We start from the raw sequence: 19,833 nt of genomic DNA on the forward strand, positions 1-19,833 counted from the left end.
GTTGATGGTTTGGAGCACAAAGGAGCAGAACATATATAAGCCAAAAGGGGCCCAGGCCAATCAATTGCAGTGTTTTTAGCCAGAAATGAATAATCCTGGAATAAATTTCACAAAAATCTAGAACAAAATAATAACAGGTGAACAATGACCTAGAGCAACTCAATCCTTTGCTGAATTCTGTGCTCAATCCACCTGAAAAGAGAGACTTGCCTACTGAGAAGTGATTGAACTCTACCGGGGTTTGAAACACTATTCAATAGTTTTTGACAAATGTTTATTTTTTAACTCTTGGTGCTGAAGAAAAAAATCAAGATTAAAATTAACACACATTCTAATTAAAAAACAAGCATTACAAAAATCACTATAGCATATATTAAATGGATTAAAAACTGGCTGACAGATGTCAAAACACAATTGTTAGTAGGAAATCATCAATGAGTGACATGTTTTTACTAGGGTTCTACAGGGATTAATACTTAGCACTACACTTTTCAGTATATATTTTTGTTAAAGATCCGGAAGAAAGATAAAATCTCTGCTGATAGAGTTTGCAAATGGCACAAAGATTGGTGGAGTGGAAATAATGACATCATTTATACAGAACACTCTAGATCAGTGCTTCTCAAAGCTAGTCCGCCGTTTGTTCAGGGAAAGCCCCTGGCGGTCTGGGCTGGTTTGTTTACCTGCCGTGTCCTCAGATTCAGCCAAGCGCAGCTCCCACTGGCCGCAGTTTGTTTCCCAGGCCAATGGGGGCTGCAGGAAGCAGCGTGGGCCGAGGGATTTGCTGGCCGCTCTTCCCACAGCCCTTATTGGCCTGGAGCGGCGAACAGCGGCCAGTGGGAGCCACGATCGGCTGAACCTGCGCATGCGGCAGGTAAACAAACCGGCCCGGACCACCAGGGGCTTTCGCTGAACAAGCAGCAGCCTGACTTTGAGAAGCTCTGCTCTAGATCACTTGGTATTCTAGGCACAACAGACAACTTGAGTTTTAATTCAGCCAAATGCAAGATCTTACATCCAGGATGGAAGAATGTAGGCCATATTTACTCGATGGGGGGGACTGTATCCTGGAAAGCAGTAACATTGAAAAGGATTTAGGGGTCAGGGTAGATAACTAATTGACATGAGCTTCGATTGTTATGCACTGGTAAAAGACTAACAAAATCCTTTTGACTGTATAAAGAGGAATATCAAATATAAATTAAAAGCTGTCATTATCTCTTTATATGGCCTGGGTGGGACTACTGCTGAACAGTGTGTTCAGTTTTGATGTTCACACCTTGAGGTGACGTTGAAAATTGAAAAAAGTTCAGAGAATTGCTACAAGAGTAATTTAAAGTTTGGTGGACATGCTTTACAGAGGGAGCTTTCTTAAAGAGCTCAATCTATTTTATTAAAGGAAGGGTTAAGAGGCCACTTGATCATAGTCTGTAAGTTCCTACACAAAAGGAGAAGACTCCTGGTACTAGTGGGCTCTGTAATCTGGCAGGCAAAGACATAACAAGATCCAAGTCCAGAAGTTCAAGCTAGAAAAATTCAAACTGGAAATAATGCACTTTTAAGCAAAAAACAATGAAAGTACTTAACCATTGGAACATCTTATCAAAAGTGTGCTTTCTCTGTTACATTAAGTCTTTAAATCAAGATTTGATGTTTTCTTAAAAGATATGGTCTAGTTCAGTCATAAATTATTGGCTTTAAGGTAGGAATTACTGGGTGAAGTTCAATGTCTTGTCAGACTAAGTGATCATAAAGGTCCTTTGTGGCCTTAATCGGTAATTCTGTGAAGATGGCTATGGAGTATGTATTTACCTGCTAACTGAACTAGAGAGTTAACACAGTGACGTTACTTAAGCCCAGATCTTGCAATTTACTCTGTGTAGGAACAAGGATCTGCCCACACTGAACCAGTTGCAGGATCAGTGCTAATATTTATTCATTCAAAGTAAAGATTACCACAGTGTCAACAGGACCTATATATCATCATTGACAGTGTTAAACTTTATTGCAGGATTTAAGAGGGACTCAAGTAGAGCAAAGGTCCTTGTGCATATGTAGATGCAAACTTCAAGTATAAACAAACAAAAAAAACTTTATTTGATACTAAACTAAATAAGCATGAAAATCGTCCCACTGCAAATGGCCTGCACAAAGCCTTGGGCACCAAGCAAGCCCTTAACCTCTGCAGTGGGCTGAATTTCAGCCTCATTTATTATTAAATTATATTTTCACGTACATAAGGCCTAGAGTAAAATTTTGGTATACAAACATAGTGTGCATGCATAAAAATTGTGTGAATACAACTTTAGCAGGAACATTAGGTCACTATTTTTGTAATGCCAATGCCGTTTAATTCTAGTTAACAACAGAAATATCCTGTAAAACAAGGAAATTTAAGTACAGTACCTGAACTGTGTTTTAAAAATATATTACACTACTCTGGAAATGACATTTTATTATTGCTTAATTAAATCTTAGCTATCAATGAATGCAGCATTGCTACATTATTTCAAAAGTAAGTGTACCAAAGTGTACCACATGCAAAGATAAAAGGCAAAGCTTCTGTTATCTGTCAATCCTAAATGCCAATGATAGCTAGTAGAAGGTTGAGATTTTTCTGGTAACCAAATCTTCTCAATTTTTCTACCACAGATATAAACTCAAAGTATAGTTTTATTCATTAAGAATTCTTCCCTTTTGTTTATTTTACTGTATAGGTTAAAAGCCTAAGACATGATCTGACAGTATGTGAGAGATATCTTAAATTTTATTCAGAACTGAGTCAAATAATTATTGTTCAAGTAGCTAATAACTTGCAGCTCATTTGAAATAGTTAAATGTAGAGTAAATTATGTCAACTGCTAGTGAAACAATATTAGACGAAGGAAGTTTCTATTCTGGTAATGGTTCAGACAGCAGCAAGATCTTAAACTATCTGGCATGTGATAGAAAAAACACAGGGTTTGAATACAGTCAGCTATTAAGCTACACTTTAATTATTAAGGTCATATACTAGTTAAGTATTTAGTCTCCAAACCTACAAATTAACACTATATAGGACCTACAGATTATTTTGGTTAAAAAGTGGATTTTGACAATTATACTTAAAGAATTCTATTAAAATATGTAATGCACATTGAAAGAAATATCTAAGCACCAAAAATTAATTAGAAAGTGAAGCATGTGGATTTTTCTTCTCCCAAGCGGCAATACACATGTACCAAGATCTGAAACTCGGTAAAATCCATTAAAAATGGTTTTATAGTTTATACTGAAAATGTTAACATAACTTACATTAGAAAGACAATGTAGTGAATGTCAGGTTCCTAATATGAAGTATCACTTGTGCTTTATTTTTAATAGTAGTACTGATTCTAGGACCAACAAGCTAACAGGAACAACAGTTTTCTGGTAATAAAATCAAAGGTTGGTACCATACCATTTGAAGCTGCTGCTTCTTTTGCAAAATAGCATTCAGTTTTTCTTGCTGTTTAAGGTAGGTTTTCATTACTTCCTCCATGATTCTTCCCTTGTCATCTTCACAACTGATGTCCTTGATAGTAGTTGCGGATGAGGTTTGTGCACCATTGCCTATTTCAACCTGGTTAGATTTTGCAGTGGCTTTGGAAGTGGCATGTTCAGATTTCCCTCGTCTTGTAGAATTAGTTGACATAGGCGGATCTTTAAAAGACAAAAAGGTAGCAAAATACTTGTGGAAATTTGTTTGTTGAAATTCCAGATTGCAAGAATACAAAGCAACCTATAAGATTATGTAAAATGCATATGAATGTAGAAAAAGAATGCAGTAATATATGAAAATAACAAAATTGGCTTCCCTTTGATCTTTACTAAAATAGATATTAATGGGTATAAAAACTGAAAGAACATGAAAGCAAGTTTCAAATTTCATTATCTACTCACCCACACTTTTATGCAGTTCTGTGCTAGTTTTTAAGTCGATTTTTTCCTGCTCTTCAAGAGAGAGTTCTGGATATGAGGCAGCTTTTTTGTGTTTAACACTATTGACTTGTTTCTGTGACTGTCCAGGTAAAGATTTAATTACTTCTGAAATCTTGACTGCTGTTTTTGTAGCTTCTTTACATTGCAATGTAAGGGATACATTTGGAGCAACCACTTTATCACACATGTAAAGATAATAGCTGAAAGAGCAGAACAGCAAAATTAACAAGAAAAACTAAGATTTAACAAAAGTGAATTAAAGCAGCAGTAAGTTATATTTAAGATGATTTCAAATATCAAATGTTTTATACGTATAAAAAAATTGCAAGAAAAAATAAATGAATGCCAGAGGATGTTGTGAAGGCCAAGACTATAAACAGGGCTCAAAAAAGAACTACATACATTCATGGAGGATAGGTCCATCAATGGCTATTAGCAAGCATGGGCGACAAGGAATAGATCACTTGTTCTGTTCAGTCCCTCTGGGGCACCTGGCATTGGCCATTGTTGGAAGACGGGATTCTGAGCTAGCTGGACCTTTAGTCTGACCTAGTATGGCTGTTCTTATGTTCCCTTTTAAAATTGTTCTCGTGTAATGGAAAGTATAGCTATTTACTGAATCTTTATGCAGTAATTACATAACCTAGGATCTTCAGAACCAAATCAAGTGGAGGAATCCAATTTTCAACTGATTGCTTTAACATGACACACAAATTCCTCATTTGGATGCAAAAAATAAAAATAAAAATATAAAGGCACTTATGCATGTTAAATGACCGTTTTAGTTTCTCAAGTCTTAATCTTCAAATGTTCAAAATGTTGGCTATGGAAATCCCATTAAAGATTCTTCCTTTAAAAACTGGGTTCAGAGTCTCTAGATTGTTATAAGACACCTTAGAACTCTTACAACTCTTTCATTAACAGTATGTCACTGTAATAAGTTGTTAGAGAAGATTACCAAGGTGAAATCAGCAGTTACACTTAGAGATTAATCACATTCCTTAACTAAGTGGGATGTTAAAAGGGTCATTTCTTCTCTGAAAATTATTTTTGAGAGCGAGATTTATGTACAATGCACTGCTGGAATCTCCCAACCTACTTCATTCAGTATCAAAAAGAAATGTATATTTAATCACCAATACATCAGTCACACAGCAAATATATTTTATCACAGAAAGACTTCACATCTTAGATGACAGCGAAAAGACAGAAGGAAAGCATTATAGTCCTACAGTTTTGAAGAATCGTAATTAAATGAACATTACATTTTCAGTTCAGAAGAAAATTTCTTCCCACCAATCTTAACTATTAGGTCTTGTGCAATGGTACCTCTAAATTTTTACATCCATGTGTGGAATGAATTTTGTTATGTGCACCAATATGGAGGTTGTGTGTGGTGGTGGTCAGGCCGAGGGGTTAGGGAGGGGGCTCAGGGCTGGGGCAGAGAGTTGGGGTGCACGGGGGTGAGGGCTCTGGCAGGGGGTGGAGACTCTGGAGTAGGACTGGGGATGAGGAGATTGGAGTGCGGGCTCTTCTCCCCAGCCAAGGCACTTCCAGCGGGCCTGGGCTGGGCCAGATGAGGGGCTCCTCACCCCGGCAGTTCCGGCAGGCCTGAGCTGGGCCAGGTGAGGGGCTCCTCACCCCAGCAGTTCAGGTGGGCCTGGGCTGGGCCAGGTGAGGGAACCCCTTACGACTGGGAGTGGGATGCTATAACAGCCAACAAATGGGTGCTAGATATCATCACCCAAAGCTACTACCTTCATTTCTACTCCTTGTCTCCATCCACCTTTCTTCCTCATCCCTCTGCAGGGACCCTTCTTGCGAGAAACTGGTACAAAAATAAGTGTCCTCATTGTTTGTCTAGGAGTCACAAAGCTAAGTTTCCTGTAACTGTGCAGCTGCATAGCGGGCTATAAAGGGCTGTGCAGGTGAGGAGAGGCGCCTTTCCCCTGGCCTACCCTAGGCCCATCAGAACTGCTATGCCCGGGGAGGAGCCCCTCCCCGAGCCCAGTCCAGGCCCTCCGGAACTGCCACAGCTGGGGAGAGGAGCCTCTTCCCTGGCCCAGCCCAGGCCCCGGAGCTGCTGTGGAGAGGAGCCCCTCCCCCAGCATGGCCCAGCCCAGGCCCCCCCAGAGGGAGGAGCCCCTCTCCTGGCCCATGTGTCCATGGCCACTTGCAATGCCATTCCAGCAACCATTTGATCCTTTACTGATTTTTTTCAGTTCTTCTCTATTCTCCTGGGGATCTTAGGAAGGGAGTGACCCTTTCCCAGGTGAGGAAGTTATTTTGCAAACAGGGTCTGGTAGTTCACAACCTGGAACTCCAGTGAGGCAAAAGAGTATACTTTGAACTCAGAGCATTCCAGTTTCTTACCGTCTTTACCTTTAGGTGTATTCTTTGTGCCCTGTGTTTGGATGGGCATAGAAAGATTCAAAGCCATTTGGGGGCACCCTGTGTCTCTTTTACATTCATTTAGATGTGGGACGAAAAGTAGATAATGTTTGCCAAAGTCCCTTTGCCAGCTCAGCTATACCCTCTTTGAAAGGTAAGCGATCCTGGATGGAATTATAGAGGGCAGTATATGAAAAAGTTTGTGGGACTTCCCCTGGATGACTGTGGTTTCAATGTCTAGGATCTCCGTGATCTGGGACACAAGGTCCCAAAAAGCCTCAAAGTTGACTGCTGGTGCTACCGCTTTATCTGATGACAGAAATGATTCCTTAGGTGGAGTGTGAGATTGTTGCTGTTGTCATCTTCTCCTGGATGTAGATCTCTGGTTCTGGAGTGAGTTGCCTGGCTAATGATGCTACTGGGAAGTAAGATGTCCTTTACCTCAATGTATGAGAGAGACATCTGCTCCAGAACATATCTGACACTGGTCCCCAGTACGGCCAGAATGGTCAAGATGACATGCTACAAGGGTGCTGGCCAGGTTGAAGATGGTTGTCCCAGTGCCATTCATGGCTTTCCGGAGGTGGGGCCCAGAATTGGTGGCCTCCAGAACTCTCCCTAGGGCCATTCTCCAATAGTAAGGGAGAGAGATCTCTGTTCAACATTGGCAAGCATGATTTGGCAGTGGAGTATACTTCCTCAAAGAGTGGGGCTGTAGAGTGGCATGATGCAAGTGCTAGGAGAGCCTGCGCTGGTAGCTGTTTGGAGCAATGGATGTCTCTAGATCCTCCATTTAAGTATAGTTCAAACCCTTGACAGGTTTGGCTACCAGTCCTGAGGTCAATGATGAGGCCAGCACCAGGACTTCCTTACCACTTGCTATGTCAGCTGACTGGCTTTTCTTGTCTAATTTGGGAGCCATAGGAATTTGGAAGCTTTACCTTTGGAGAAGTAGGGTTTTAAGTCCTTTTTATGTGGTGGTCTGATGTGGTGCTTGGCACAGTGCTTGCGCTCCATCCAGCCTTGCCTTTCAGAGTCTCCCTTTGATATTAGTGGCACACATGCTGAACTTGTAAGAGTTGGTGCCGAGGTAGTTGGTATAGAAGTTATCATCATTGAAGTTACCAGTACCAATGTTATTGGCTCCTTCTTCAATGTATTCTTCTTTTCGAACCGCCAGAGTATGGTGTCTGCTTGAGGAGTGCTAACAGATTATTTCTTTGGCTCAGGCTGAGCTGTTAGCATCTCCTCTGGGTCATAAGTGACTTGCATGTAACCTGAGCCGAGCATCAGTGGACATGTGAATCCTTGAGGGGAAAGACCAGCACATAGAGCACCTGTCTGGGATGTGGCTCTCTCCCAAGTGGGAAAGGCATAGACTGTGTCCATCCATAAGTGGGATGAGGCCATCACAGGACAAGCATGGTTTGAACCCTGACAGCTCACTCTACCATAAAAAGAGTCGACCTAGCCATAACAGTGTGTCTGGCACAGGGGAAGAGCACTGATGTTGAAGTTCTTTTCTTTTCTTTTGGAAACATCCAACATGAAAAGGTAAAGAAGATGAAGTTCTTCACTCATTTTTGTGAAAAACAGAGGTTTTGAAGGTCTCAAGAGTACCGGTTTGAACACTTGTTAAATTCCGTTTCACTACCACAGGCAGTAAGAAGAAACTGAGCGAGGTTCATGGCCGCTCCATCCTTTATGCCCCTCACTCAGAAATGCAAGGAGGCACAGGATGCATGAGTGGCCCCCATAAACATGGTTATTCAAAGGAATCTTATCTCACACACGAGGCACACATGCACATACAGTAGAATCCACATTGACACATACTCAAAGAAAAAACACTATTTTTCTGACTGCTATGGGAATAAAGTGAGTGCTGTACTGAAGAAATGTGCTTGGTTTGTGAAATCAGGGAACCAACTAATCAACTGCAGTAGTCAGCATTTTACAGACATGTCATCAGAAGTGGGAGGTCTCACCCTGCTTCAATGTAGAATACAAACTATGGAAAGAGTTGGTCCTAGTTATATATGAAAATTAGGTTTCAATTATGGCATTAATGAGGTGTGTGGCTTTCTACACACATATTAAGTTACAGAGAGGTTAGAATTTAGCATCCACTACAAAGCCATTTTTACTTTGAAAAGTGACTCAGTGTAATTGCACTTTCCAATTTTTTCCAGTTCAACAATGCTCAAACATCTCTATTAAGCAAAACAAAGTTACTATTAAGTGATGTATCATTTGTTTATTAGCACTAAGCATGACAATTTCACTACCTTACACTAAAAAAATCCAGTGGACTTAACTTATCCTTGTGCAATATGCTGCAATTTTCCCATAAAATTTCAGTTCACAAGTAAAGTTATAATTACATTTTAAAACCTAAAATAATCTTTGAATCATTAAAGAACTATTATACTGAATATACACATTTCTGTAGAAGATGTTCAGTTACCTGGGATGGACAAATGAATGTGACTGAGTAACAGGGTCTGCTTCATGCTTTATAACTGGATACCATTGCTGCAATTCTAGGCTTTGCTGAGGATCTGCCTGAAGATAAAATAAATAAAACCAGTTTATGGTCGTTTTCACTCATCTTTCAACTTCTATGAAGTCAGCTTTGCTAAAGAGTTAGTAAAAATGTTATTCAATTATTAATGGCATTTATACAATAAACTCATTTTATTTCGAGCTAGGCAGCATAAGGCAGATGGAGATGGAGGAACAGAGAGAGGAGACAGGAAATATAGGCCAATGAAGAGCAGCAATGTGGGGCAAGGAAAGCTGCATGACCTCTAATTTGTCCCATCCAATTATGGGTAAAGATGAAACTGCATTAAATATAAACATAGAACATTCACTAATGCTAGTTTAAAATTGGCTCAGACACACAACACAAATGGATTATTTTTCACGTACGGCATCTCAGTAACTGATAACTCTTACACTGAAATATGGCATGCAAAAAGACAGAATGGGTGTCTACACTACAAATATCTACCTTAAAGCTACAGATATTAACTACTTGATTAAAAAGAAAGATGCTGCTTATTTATTTTAGAAATGTATTGTGTTACACATAAATTCAACTTTAACAATATATATATTAGCTATATCTAGAAAGCAAGAGGGAAAAAGTAGTAATATGCACTTTATCCCTGAGCCTAGTTGTCATACTGAACTGCATGGGAAAACTCCTTAAAAATTCATACAAAGATTTCATTGGCTTTCCAAATTTCTGCCAGAAGTATACTATAATTATATGTAGTAAAGGGATGTAGAACCCAGGACTGCTAATGGGAGCAAGGACAGGACCCTTGCTGCAATGAAACGTTCACCTCACTTTGCACAGTTGTCACATACTTTATTGCAAAATGAAGTCTACAAAAAAAAAAAAAGCAGCAGCAAATTACTCCAATCACACTCCATGGGATTTTACTAGTCATAGATTTCTGTTTATAGCGGAGGGACAGATTCACCACAATAACATGACTAAACACAGTTATCTTGAAATATTGACATACTTTAGATATTGCTAAGGAGTAACATCTTAAAAGCCTTCCTCATTTCATGTTTGAATAGAAATTCTTGTTCCTTTTGTTTCAAGAAGCCTGGCAAACTTTCCTTATCAATTTCTGGCAGTATTCAATGCTCCACTGTGCAAAAAGCAGTCATATTACTATAAGAGAGTCTGATATACATATGAACACACATTTTAACACCTATGAAAATTTTGTTTAAAAAGTGTGCACACATCTATCTACCAGTATATAACAACGTTGCAGCAGGAATCCCAAAAATAAGTTCTTATAACTACATCCTTAGCTGTTGAGAGAATACCTGATTAGATAAGCGTACCTTGCACTTCACCCTGAAGAGTCAAACTTGAACTCTAACAGACCATGACAGAGAGCAAGCTCCGTAGCCAACAACCTTCCAATCAGAATCTCCAGTATACCAAGTTCAATCTTAGGAACTAAAATCAAGAATGCTCCCTACTGATCTCAGGACAGGACACTAGGAGGCCCTAAAGGAGCTAGGTCCCAGAATGGTAAAAGCTTTTAAGACAATAAATACTGCCTTAAATGTAAAGGATTTGAAATACAGAGAACACATAACTTCCACACAAATGGCCTGAGAAGCTGGATTTCAGTCTATTAGTGAGGTCATTTTGATAATTTAAATACTTTATATTCATTCTTCTGCTTATATAATGGCTATTCTACAGTATTATTTTTACTTTTACCATTTCTGGATTACATTATCTCCACCTTTTATATCAGATGTTTTAACTTACAGATGACCTTTTCTACAATTATGTTATACATTACTATGCTATCAGACCAGTGTTTTTAATGCACATGTTCTCCTTCGGTGTCTATTTCACAACGGAATTATTCCAAATACAATGAAAACGTTACTTGGTAAAGCCTTTGGCAGATTATATATTTAAATATATAATTTAAATGTTTTCCTAAAAACATTTTCTATCACTCACTGTCCAGGACCAGCCATTCTAAACCAAACTATTAATAACATTTTCAGACCCTGAGGGAAAGTGTCTATTTAAATATAGACTGCATATGCACATATAAGCACGTCCAACCAAATCAAAGATTTAAAGTAGTTGATGAATATTTAAATATACTATACATAAAAAGACATCATCAAAGCTGGTAAGCCTAAAATTTGACCTCATTTTACTCATGTTTGTAAAGGCTACATAAAAATCATTTTTACATAAAACAAATGCTTCCAGGCTCTTTTCTAAAAAAACCCAAAACAAATAAAGTCATTTCCAAAAACTTAATAAAAGTATGCATATAAAATGAAGAAATGTATTTATATTTGTATCATGGTAACACCTAGAGCTTCAGTCAGGGATCTGAAGACCACTGTTGTAGGTACTGTACAAACAAGTAACTCAGACCCCTTCTGTCCCAAATAAGCTCACAAGGTAAAACAAGACATAACATGTGAATGAAAGACAAATAGTGATGTAATGAAGCGGGAAGACAAGGTATCAGTTAAATGAGCACAGTAGGTAGTGGTTTCAGCTCATAACCTGCTTAGCCATTATCAGCTGACAGGAGTTTGTATGGGTTTTTTTGTGTTGGTTGGTCGGTTGTTTTTTGTTGGTTTGTTTTTAAGTACTACTGCAGAGGTAGAATTTAAGGAGAGATTCATAAGAAAAACTGTTGACTCTGGAGATGGTGACTGGGAGTTTTCCCCATACCTACTGAGCAGTGTGGTGGCACCTGTGGGAAAAGCAGACTAGCAGGCAATCAAAACAGAGATCATGGACAGAGCTAAGGTGAAGGTTAACAGTATAATAGATCTAGGTAAGGTGGGGTTAAATAGCCTTTACATTTAAAATCCTTCATCAGAAGCATAGTCAATGGAAGGATGCAAAGAGGTAGAGGTCTGGTGGTCAGAGCAATGTTCTACTAAAATGATCCTACCAGCATTCTGAATAAACTAATGGCAGACCAAAGAGGGGATGGATGAGAAGATGACTGCAGCAATCAAGGCCAGAGAGGAGGAGATCACAGTGATCAGGGCAAGAGTTTAAGCAACCTGGATAGACAGTTGTTAGATCTTTGAACTGGTATATAAGAAGCAGCAAGATTTAGACACTGACTATATACGTGGCTGTTATGACATTCAGGCTACCTGGGCCTTCGTGAAAGGAAAGGAAGGCAATGGCTTGGGGGAGATGTCAGCTCAGTTTTGATAACACATGCACAGAAGAACAGGCATACTAGGTTAGACCAATGATCCATCTAGCCCAGTATCCTGTCTCCGACAGTGGTCAGTACCAGATGCTTCTGGCAGTTGGAGGTTTAAGGACACCTGGAGCATGGGGTTGCATTCCTGACCATCTTGGTTAATAGCCACTGACGGACCTATCCTCTATTAACTTATTTAATTCTTTTTTGAACCGTTATACTTTTGGACTTCACAACATCCCATGGCAATGAGTTCCACAGGTTAACCATATACTGTGTGAAGAAATATTTCCTTTTGTTTTAAATTGTATTAATTTCATTGGACAACCACTAGTTCATGTGTTATGTGAAAGGGTAAATAACACTTCCCTAATCACTTTCTCCATACCATTCATCATTTTATAGACCTCTATCATACCTCCTTTTAGTTGTCTCTTTTCTATGATGAACAGTCCCAGTTTTTTTTCTCCCTCCTCATAGTGAAACTGTTCCATATCCTAATCATCTTCATAGCTCATCTCTGAAACTTTTCCACTTCTAATATACCTTTTTTCAGATGGGGGACCAGAACTACATGCAGCATATAAGGCATGGGTGTATCACAGATTTATGTACTGGCATTATGATATTTTGTCTTACTCTATTTTGTCTTACTATCTACCCCTTTCCTAACATTGTTAGCTTTTTTGACTGCCACTGCACATTTAGCAGATCTTTTCAGGGACCTATCCGCAATGGCTGCAAGATCTCTTTGATGAGTGGTAACAGCTAATTTAGAGCTCAACATTTTGTATGTATAGCTAAGATTACCTTTTCTAATGTGTATTACCATGCATTTATCAACACTGAATTTCTTCTGACATTTTGTCACCCAGTTTAGTGGGATCTTCACAGTCAGCTTTTGACTTATCAATCTTGAATAATTTTGTATCACCTGCAAATTCTGCCACCTCACTGTTCATGCCCTTTTCCAGATCATTTATGCTGAACAGCAGTGGTCCCAATATATATCTTGGAGGGCCCCTTCCACTGCTACAGCAAATATCTATGCTACAGCACCATACCTGCTGTACCGCAGCTGTGCTATTGCAGCACTTGTAGTGTAGATGTGCCACTGAAAAGATCATTAGAGAGTTTAGTGAGAGCAGTTTCAATGGAATGGAGAGAGTTGAAATTGGATTGTTGAGAGTCAAGAACTGAGCTGAATGAGAGAAAGGCAATACATCAGCTGTAGACAGTCAATTCAGTTAGCTTGGACGTGAAGGGGGAAAGGGAAATAATGTTGGTGAAACTGTTTAGGTCGAGGGTGTTTTATTTTTTAAGATAGGTGAGATCAAAGCATACTTGTATTGTGAGGGGAATGAATCTGGAGAGTGAAAAGTTCAGAAGAAAAGTGAGTCAACTTGAGGTCTGGAAGTGGCAGTGCTCAAGGAGTTTGATTTTATTACTTTCAATTCTTTATTCAGTCATTTTTAAATTGAGTTTGAATTATTGTTTTCCTGTTCTGCAGGTGCCTTATGTTTCATTCTCTTTTGTTTCCCTTTAGCAGCAAGAAATAGGAGTGAGGCAGTCCAAAGTAATCATAAAATTGTATTTATTATTCTATTTCCATGTCCTCTATTGCTGGGGGGAGGGGGAGAAGAGTTCTGCAAGGCGAACAAGAAAAGAAAACACATACGGAATACTGCCTCTGCCCCCCACAGACATGCTCTAAGCTGGCGATTTCATGGACTAGACCCAGCAGAGAACACCTGAATATTGCCCTTGTTACTTTTGGGCCTGCATCCAACCAGCGTGAGAAGTGACAGAGCCAGTACTTTTGACTGTCAAAACTGTCACTGAGAGGTAGAAAGCACAGAAAGAATATTTGTACTTCTGCAGCTGCTATACCAGTGTGTGGCATTGCAATGACAGAGTGATGTAGTGGTTAATCAATCTAGGAGCAAGCACACCAACCATACTATGAACATCTGTGCACACTAGTAATAATTGTATGTGTGGAAGGAGGATGTGTTACAGGCATGCTATAATGTTAAAATGTTAAAATTTTCTATGGGCCTATTAATAACTGTTACATTACTGTTGTAAAGTGGGCAGCCCCTGGGTCCCTGCACTGATGGTTTCTCAGGACTTAATTCCAAGGGTTGCCAACTATCTGTAACGTTCATGGCCAGCTGCTGCTCCCATTGAATTGGATGGAAAAACTTACACCTCCTTTAATGGGTGTGTGATCAGGCCTGTAGCTTGAAAGTGGACACGCAAATGCTTCAAAGAACACAATGTAACCCAACAGGAAGAGGGAAGCATTTCAAAACCTCAAAGTTTAAACTCTCTCTACAGAGAAATGAATACTCCTCTACCCTGATATAACATGGTCCTCGGGAGCCAAAAAAATCTCACCGTGTTATAGGTGAGACCACGTTACAGCTTCCCTCCCCACTCCCCCGGCTTGCCATGCCAATCAGCTGTTTGGCCTGGCAAGTCTGGGGGAGGGGGGCGGGGGCACGGAGTTGAGCTGGAGCAGGGAGAAGTTCCTCTGCTCCCCTCCTCCCCATTATGTGCGTCAGTCCTCCCCAGGGCCTCCCACCCCAGCTCACCTCCACTCCATCTCCTCCCACGAGCACACCGCAGCTCCATATTCTACCCCCCACCCCACCCCACCCCCCGGCTTGCCATGCCAATCAGCTGCTTTATGCGGCAGCCTGGGAGGGAGAAGCAGAGCTGTGCGGTGCGCTCATAGGAGGAGGCAGAGCAGAGGTAAGCTGGCGCAGGGAGGCCGCAGCAGGTAAGGGGGGGGGCGCAGAGGAACTGCTCCCCGCCCCAGCTCACCTCCTTCCCCCACAAGCACATCGCTCAGCTCCGCTTTTCCTCCCTCCCAGGCTTGCCGTGCAAAACAGCTGATTGGCACGGCAAGCCTGGGAGGGAGGGAGGGGGGAGAAGTGGTACGCTCCTGGGAGCAGATGGAGCGGAGGTGAGCTGGGGCGGCGGGGCCCCAGGGAGGGCTGCAGCAAGTAAAGGGAGGGGGGTGCAGAGGAACCACGTGCGGTAACACAAATTCAGATATAATGCAGTAAAGCAGCCTCGGCCCCCGGAGCGCTGCTTTATCGCATTATATCCGAATTCATGTTATATCGGACCGCATTGTATCATGGTTAAGGTATAATTGCACACAAACATCAAGGCAACCAGTGCCTCAAACAATCTCCTCTCTTCACCCATCACTTAACCCACTTCTTCAAGCACTAATAATGCCTTCACTAGGACTGTTTAATATCTTGGATAACGTTTGTCTTATTATTCAGATTATGAGCTCTTTGGGCACAAACCAGTTTTATGTCTGTGAAGCAATGTATAGACATATAGCAATATTATTTGCATATTTTTATTACAAGGCCCTCCATAGTATCTCAATGTGCTGGCATAAAGAACTGTTAGTTAGACTGCTTTAAAAACCATTTATGGTATCTCTGTTATACATAACCTGGTTAAGGAAAAGAAAAAAAAAAAGAAAAAAAAACACATTACCAGAGTCTTCCATTTTTAAATAGTATCTTATCAATGCACCATTAATTGAAAAATCATGACATTCTAGTGGGTGTTTGGCAAGCTAATAAACTCACTTTAACTGAAAAAAAAAAAACAGAATTAAAGCTGACGCTCCATTCTTAGGCTCCCTCCTGCTTTGCTTAGCCATGGCGCACACACTACATAGAATATCACACAAAATTGATAAGAGAAATGAGCAAAGTTGCACAGTGTTTTCATGATGGCTCTAAAGTGCCTAGCTTTTGCCTGTTGAAAGAAAAAGAAACCTAGCTTTTAGACCACCATAAAAACTCCAACATGAAAGGAATATTCATTACTGCTTTGTATTATCTGTACTGAAGATTTATAGTGCACTTAACTTATGCTTGGTTTGATACCTATTCATATTGATAAAAAAGAACATACTTTTAAAAATAAATATATTTCATTTTTGATCCACAAGTTTTTCAAGAGTATTTTAACTTACTTTGGATTGAATTCTTTTCGGATTTTTCATGCTAAACTTCTCCTTCATTTCCTCCAAAAGATGCTTCAGTTCTCTCTCCTCTGAAGTGCCTAAATATTTTTGGTTAACATGAAGATAACAATGCCATTTGGCTGATTCAAAGCCCCAGTGGCAGGTCCTCTTGTCAGGAGATCTATGCGAATGCATCACAAATGTCTGGGGTGAAAACATTCCATAGCACTCCAAACACTGGATACACGGAGCATCCGGCTGAATATAAAATTGAGGTGCAAACAAACCCTGGCACTTGCCCAAGCATTCATGCTCTACTTCAAAGGCACTGCCAGTCTCTTTCAATTGGAACAATGTGTTTTTTGCAGGAAGCAGAGTGCCATTTTGAGGAAAAGTGCGAGGACGTAGTAAAGCATTGCATAGTCTTTGAGCATCAGTCAGTGTGATCAACCCACAGGATGGGGCATTAAATGGAAGGATTCCCAAAACCTTTAGGATGTGAAGCTGGTCAGAAGTGCACCTCGAGCAGTATATATACAGTTCATCGCACACTGTATTAATTTGCTGTAGTGAAAAGTCTCGGAGCACTGAATTCAACACTTGAGGCAAACAGAGTCTCTTTTCCCCTCCAACTTTAAAACAAGAAATAGATTCTCCCTCCAATATACTCTGAGTGAGCTCAGTGGAACTGTCTGAAGGAATAAGCAGTGGACTAGGAAGTATCTGTGGTGATGGAAGAGGCACAAAGACAGTAGGTGACATGCTTTCTTGGGAATAACGAGCTGAAAAAGCTGCTGGTCCACCCAGTGAACTCTGGCTGCTTAAATGGAACTGTGCCAATGTGTGTTTCAAACCAGGATTTAAATTCAAAGACTCAGATAACGTAGTACTGTTTGGTTTGGCATTTTCTCCATCAGACTCCATGGGAGTTTCTTCATATTCATCCACATTTTCCTTCTTTATTGTTGGCAATTTATTTAGTACAGCTTGTACTTTGCTATTGACATGCTTTTCTGTCATTACTTTTTTTACTGGTGGACTGCCATCTTCTTGGACCTCACTCTCTTTTTGCTCAGAACCTGGACTTACAGAGAAATCTGTTTGTGGACTTTCCATCACTGAACTGCAGAATTTTAAATAAATAAGTTTGAAATGTGCATCTTCCTAATTACGTGTTTGTTTTGTTTTTCTTAAAAACACGCCAATTTCCAACTATTTTAATTATCCCACACCCAGCAAATGTTGCGCCACCTCCTTAAAGTGAGGATTTAATCCTTTGACCTCAAGAGTTACAAATGTAATCCGCTTTGCATGTAGTAGCATCAAAGTCAAGGGTGGAAGGGTTAAGAAGAGTTTTATTTTGGGTTTAAAAATATTTGTTCAGTTCTCTTTTATTAAATGAACAGCACAACGTGCATACAAAAGGTTATAATTTCATACCCCTATACCATTATTTAGATATCATTCTAATGAATTAATCTAGTAGAAAAATTGCGGTTTGGTGCAAAAAACATCTGGTTTTGATCAAGTTTTTCTTTTAAAAAAACATACTGGCTTTTCATATATATGCTTGCATTTAAGTATTAAATACAAAAATTATCACTTGTTCTCACTGAGCAGTGCTAGTGTTAATGCAAATCTTCCAAAAGATAATTGTGTGTATACTTTATGCAGCACATCCCTTTCAACTCATAGGATCAAGCACAGAGCTTAGTTGCTTTATTTATTTATTGTGCAGCAAAGTTTAAATAACAACACCTCCAGTGGTGGAGAAATTTATTATAGTAATTCAGTGATAAATCCACAAATTAAAGGCTGATCCAGGATTCCTGGTGGAAACTAAACATCCCTATAGTGTCAGCATCAGTAAAAATTACCCTAGCATGTATCAGTTTTCCTACCCCAAATTACTGGCAATGAAAATAAGATCCAGGCCACAGGCAAGATTCATTTTTTGGGCTAGTAATACAAATCTCTGTCAATCCATTTATATAACCTGTAAAAAGAGGAAAAGATCAGTAATCATCATTCGAATTTATTAGTAGAGTACAATCTTTATCTAAAACAGTCTCTCAATTTTTAAATGGATTCAATATAGCAAGGTAGGGATATGTTCCCTAAATAACTAACTAATTTGCAGAAAGCTTTGATTTAAAATCATAAACTCTATTATGGCAGCTGCATAAACCTTGCAGCAGCAATGTAACTCAGAGTGCTGCAAACATGTGGCAAAGGGGATTCAGAGGGAAAATCACCTATTCCCTTGCCCCATTCAAGATCTGTAAAGCCCAGAGACAGAATCCAGAAAAAAACAGATTACCACATAGAATCATAGCCCATCAGGGTTGGAAGGGACCTCAGGAGATCATCTAGTCCAACACCCTGCCCAAAGCAGGACCAATCCCCAGACAAATTTTTGCCACAGATACCTAAATGGTCCCCTCAAGGATTGAACTCACAACCCTGGGTTTAGCAGGCCAATGCTCAAACCACTGAACTACCCACATCTCTCTTCCATACACTGTAAAATAAGAGAAGATTAACACAGGGAAAGGGTACAACTAACCAGCGCCTCCTTCCTTGAATATGTTCATGAAATGAAGATATTTTCTTACAACCTCAATTTGCACACTTTTTACATTCAGTACCATCCAAACAAATCCAACATAACTAAACTGAAACAGCCTACACACCTTCCCACACCAAACGCCATGCAACACTCACCACTACTGCTTCCTCTCAACCAACCTCTATACTTATGCATTTTTCCACAGCTCACGTGTGCTATATTTTCCAGGAGATTACCTCCCCCATGCTTTCCTCTGACACATTGACCCTTCCTGGAATAACCCTAACACTCACTACTATCCTCTCTCACGCTCCACCCAGACTAGCCTACCCCTCCCGCCCATGACTCACCTCCTCCTCAGTCTACATCATTCACTCAACCATTACCCAGGCTCTCCTCTGACTGGACTCCATCAAACACAGGACTTACCCTTTCCTCCTTCCTTTCCCAGACACCCCAAATACTGAAGTGATCCTGCATTCAGACCTACCACTGACTTTTCCAACCCCCTGACAATTCTCTTGTAGCCCCCTGATTCCCACCTCTCAACGTCACACGTCACACACAACTTCTCCTCGGCCCCATCCACACACAAACCCACCTCCCAACTCTTCACAACCCCACCCCCAGGACACACACAAAGCCACCCTTCCCAACCAGGAAAAATTCCCTTTATTCAGTGACTCCCCACATTATGACCTCCCTCCTTATGGGGTCCCCCTCCCCCGAACGCACACCCGCGAAATAACACCCTTCCCCCTCCACTAAGCCCCATCCCCCACAGACACTCCCTCAACTTAGCGATAATGCTCCCTCCCCCACAGACGCCTATGGACTAAACCCCCATCCCCCTCGACACTCCCCCACCGCAGGCATAATCGGCTCCTCTCAACACAGTCCCCTAGATTTACCCCCCTCCCCCTCTCCGCCGCGCACACTCCCCCTACCGCCACCCCCAGAGCGCTCTGCCCGCCGCGTCTGTAGCAGGTCCCCTGACCCCGCCGCCCGGCTGCTCACCCTGCATCGTAGGGTCTCCGACACCCCAACAGTGGAGCAGAAACCGCGCACGCGCCGCCCACCCGTGACCTCACTGCGGAGACGGCGGCGCGCGGGCACCAACCGGGCGGGCGCGCGCCCCCGCCTCCAGCCCCGCCTACTGTCTGGGG

General features: G+C 40.8%; 1 protein-coding gene across 1 annotated transcript in view; it reads right to left on the reverse strand.

The window, feature by feature from the left end:
• SKIL (SKI like proto-oncogene) overlaps positions 1–19,796 on the reverse strand; it is a 34,782-nt gene extending 14,986 nt beyond the window's left edge. Inside the window, exons 1-5 of the mRNA XM_032783689.2 lie at positions 19,685–19,796; positions 16,108–18,094; positions 8,819–8,916; positions 3,922–4,160; positions 3,440–3,681 (exon numbers count right to left, since the gene is read on the reverse strand). Of these exons, the coding sequence (XP_032639580.1) occupies positions 3,440–3,681; positions 3,922–4,160; positions 8,819–8,916; positions 16,108–17,214 (1,686 nt within the window). The 5' untranslated portion in view covers positions 17,215–18,094; positions 19,685–19,796. The remainder of the gene's footprint in view (positions 1–3,439; positions 3,682–3,921; positions 4,161–8,818; positions 8,917–16,107; positions 18,095–19,684) is intronic.
• Positions 19,797–19,833: the final 37 nt, after the last annotated feature.

This window comes from Chelonoidis abingdonii, chromosome 8 (assembly GCF_003597395.2).
Source record: "Chelonoidis abingdonii isolate Lonesome George chromosome 8, CheloAbing_2.0, whole genome shotgun sequence".
NCBI classification, from domain to species: Eukaryota; Metazoa; Chordata; order Testudines; family Testudinidae; genus Chelonoidis; species Chelonoidis abingdonii.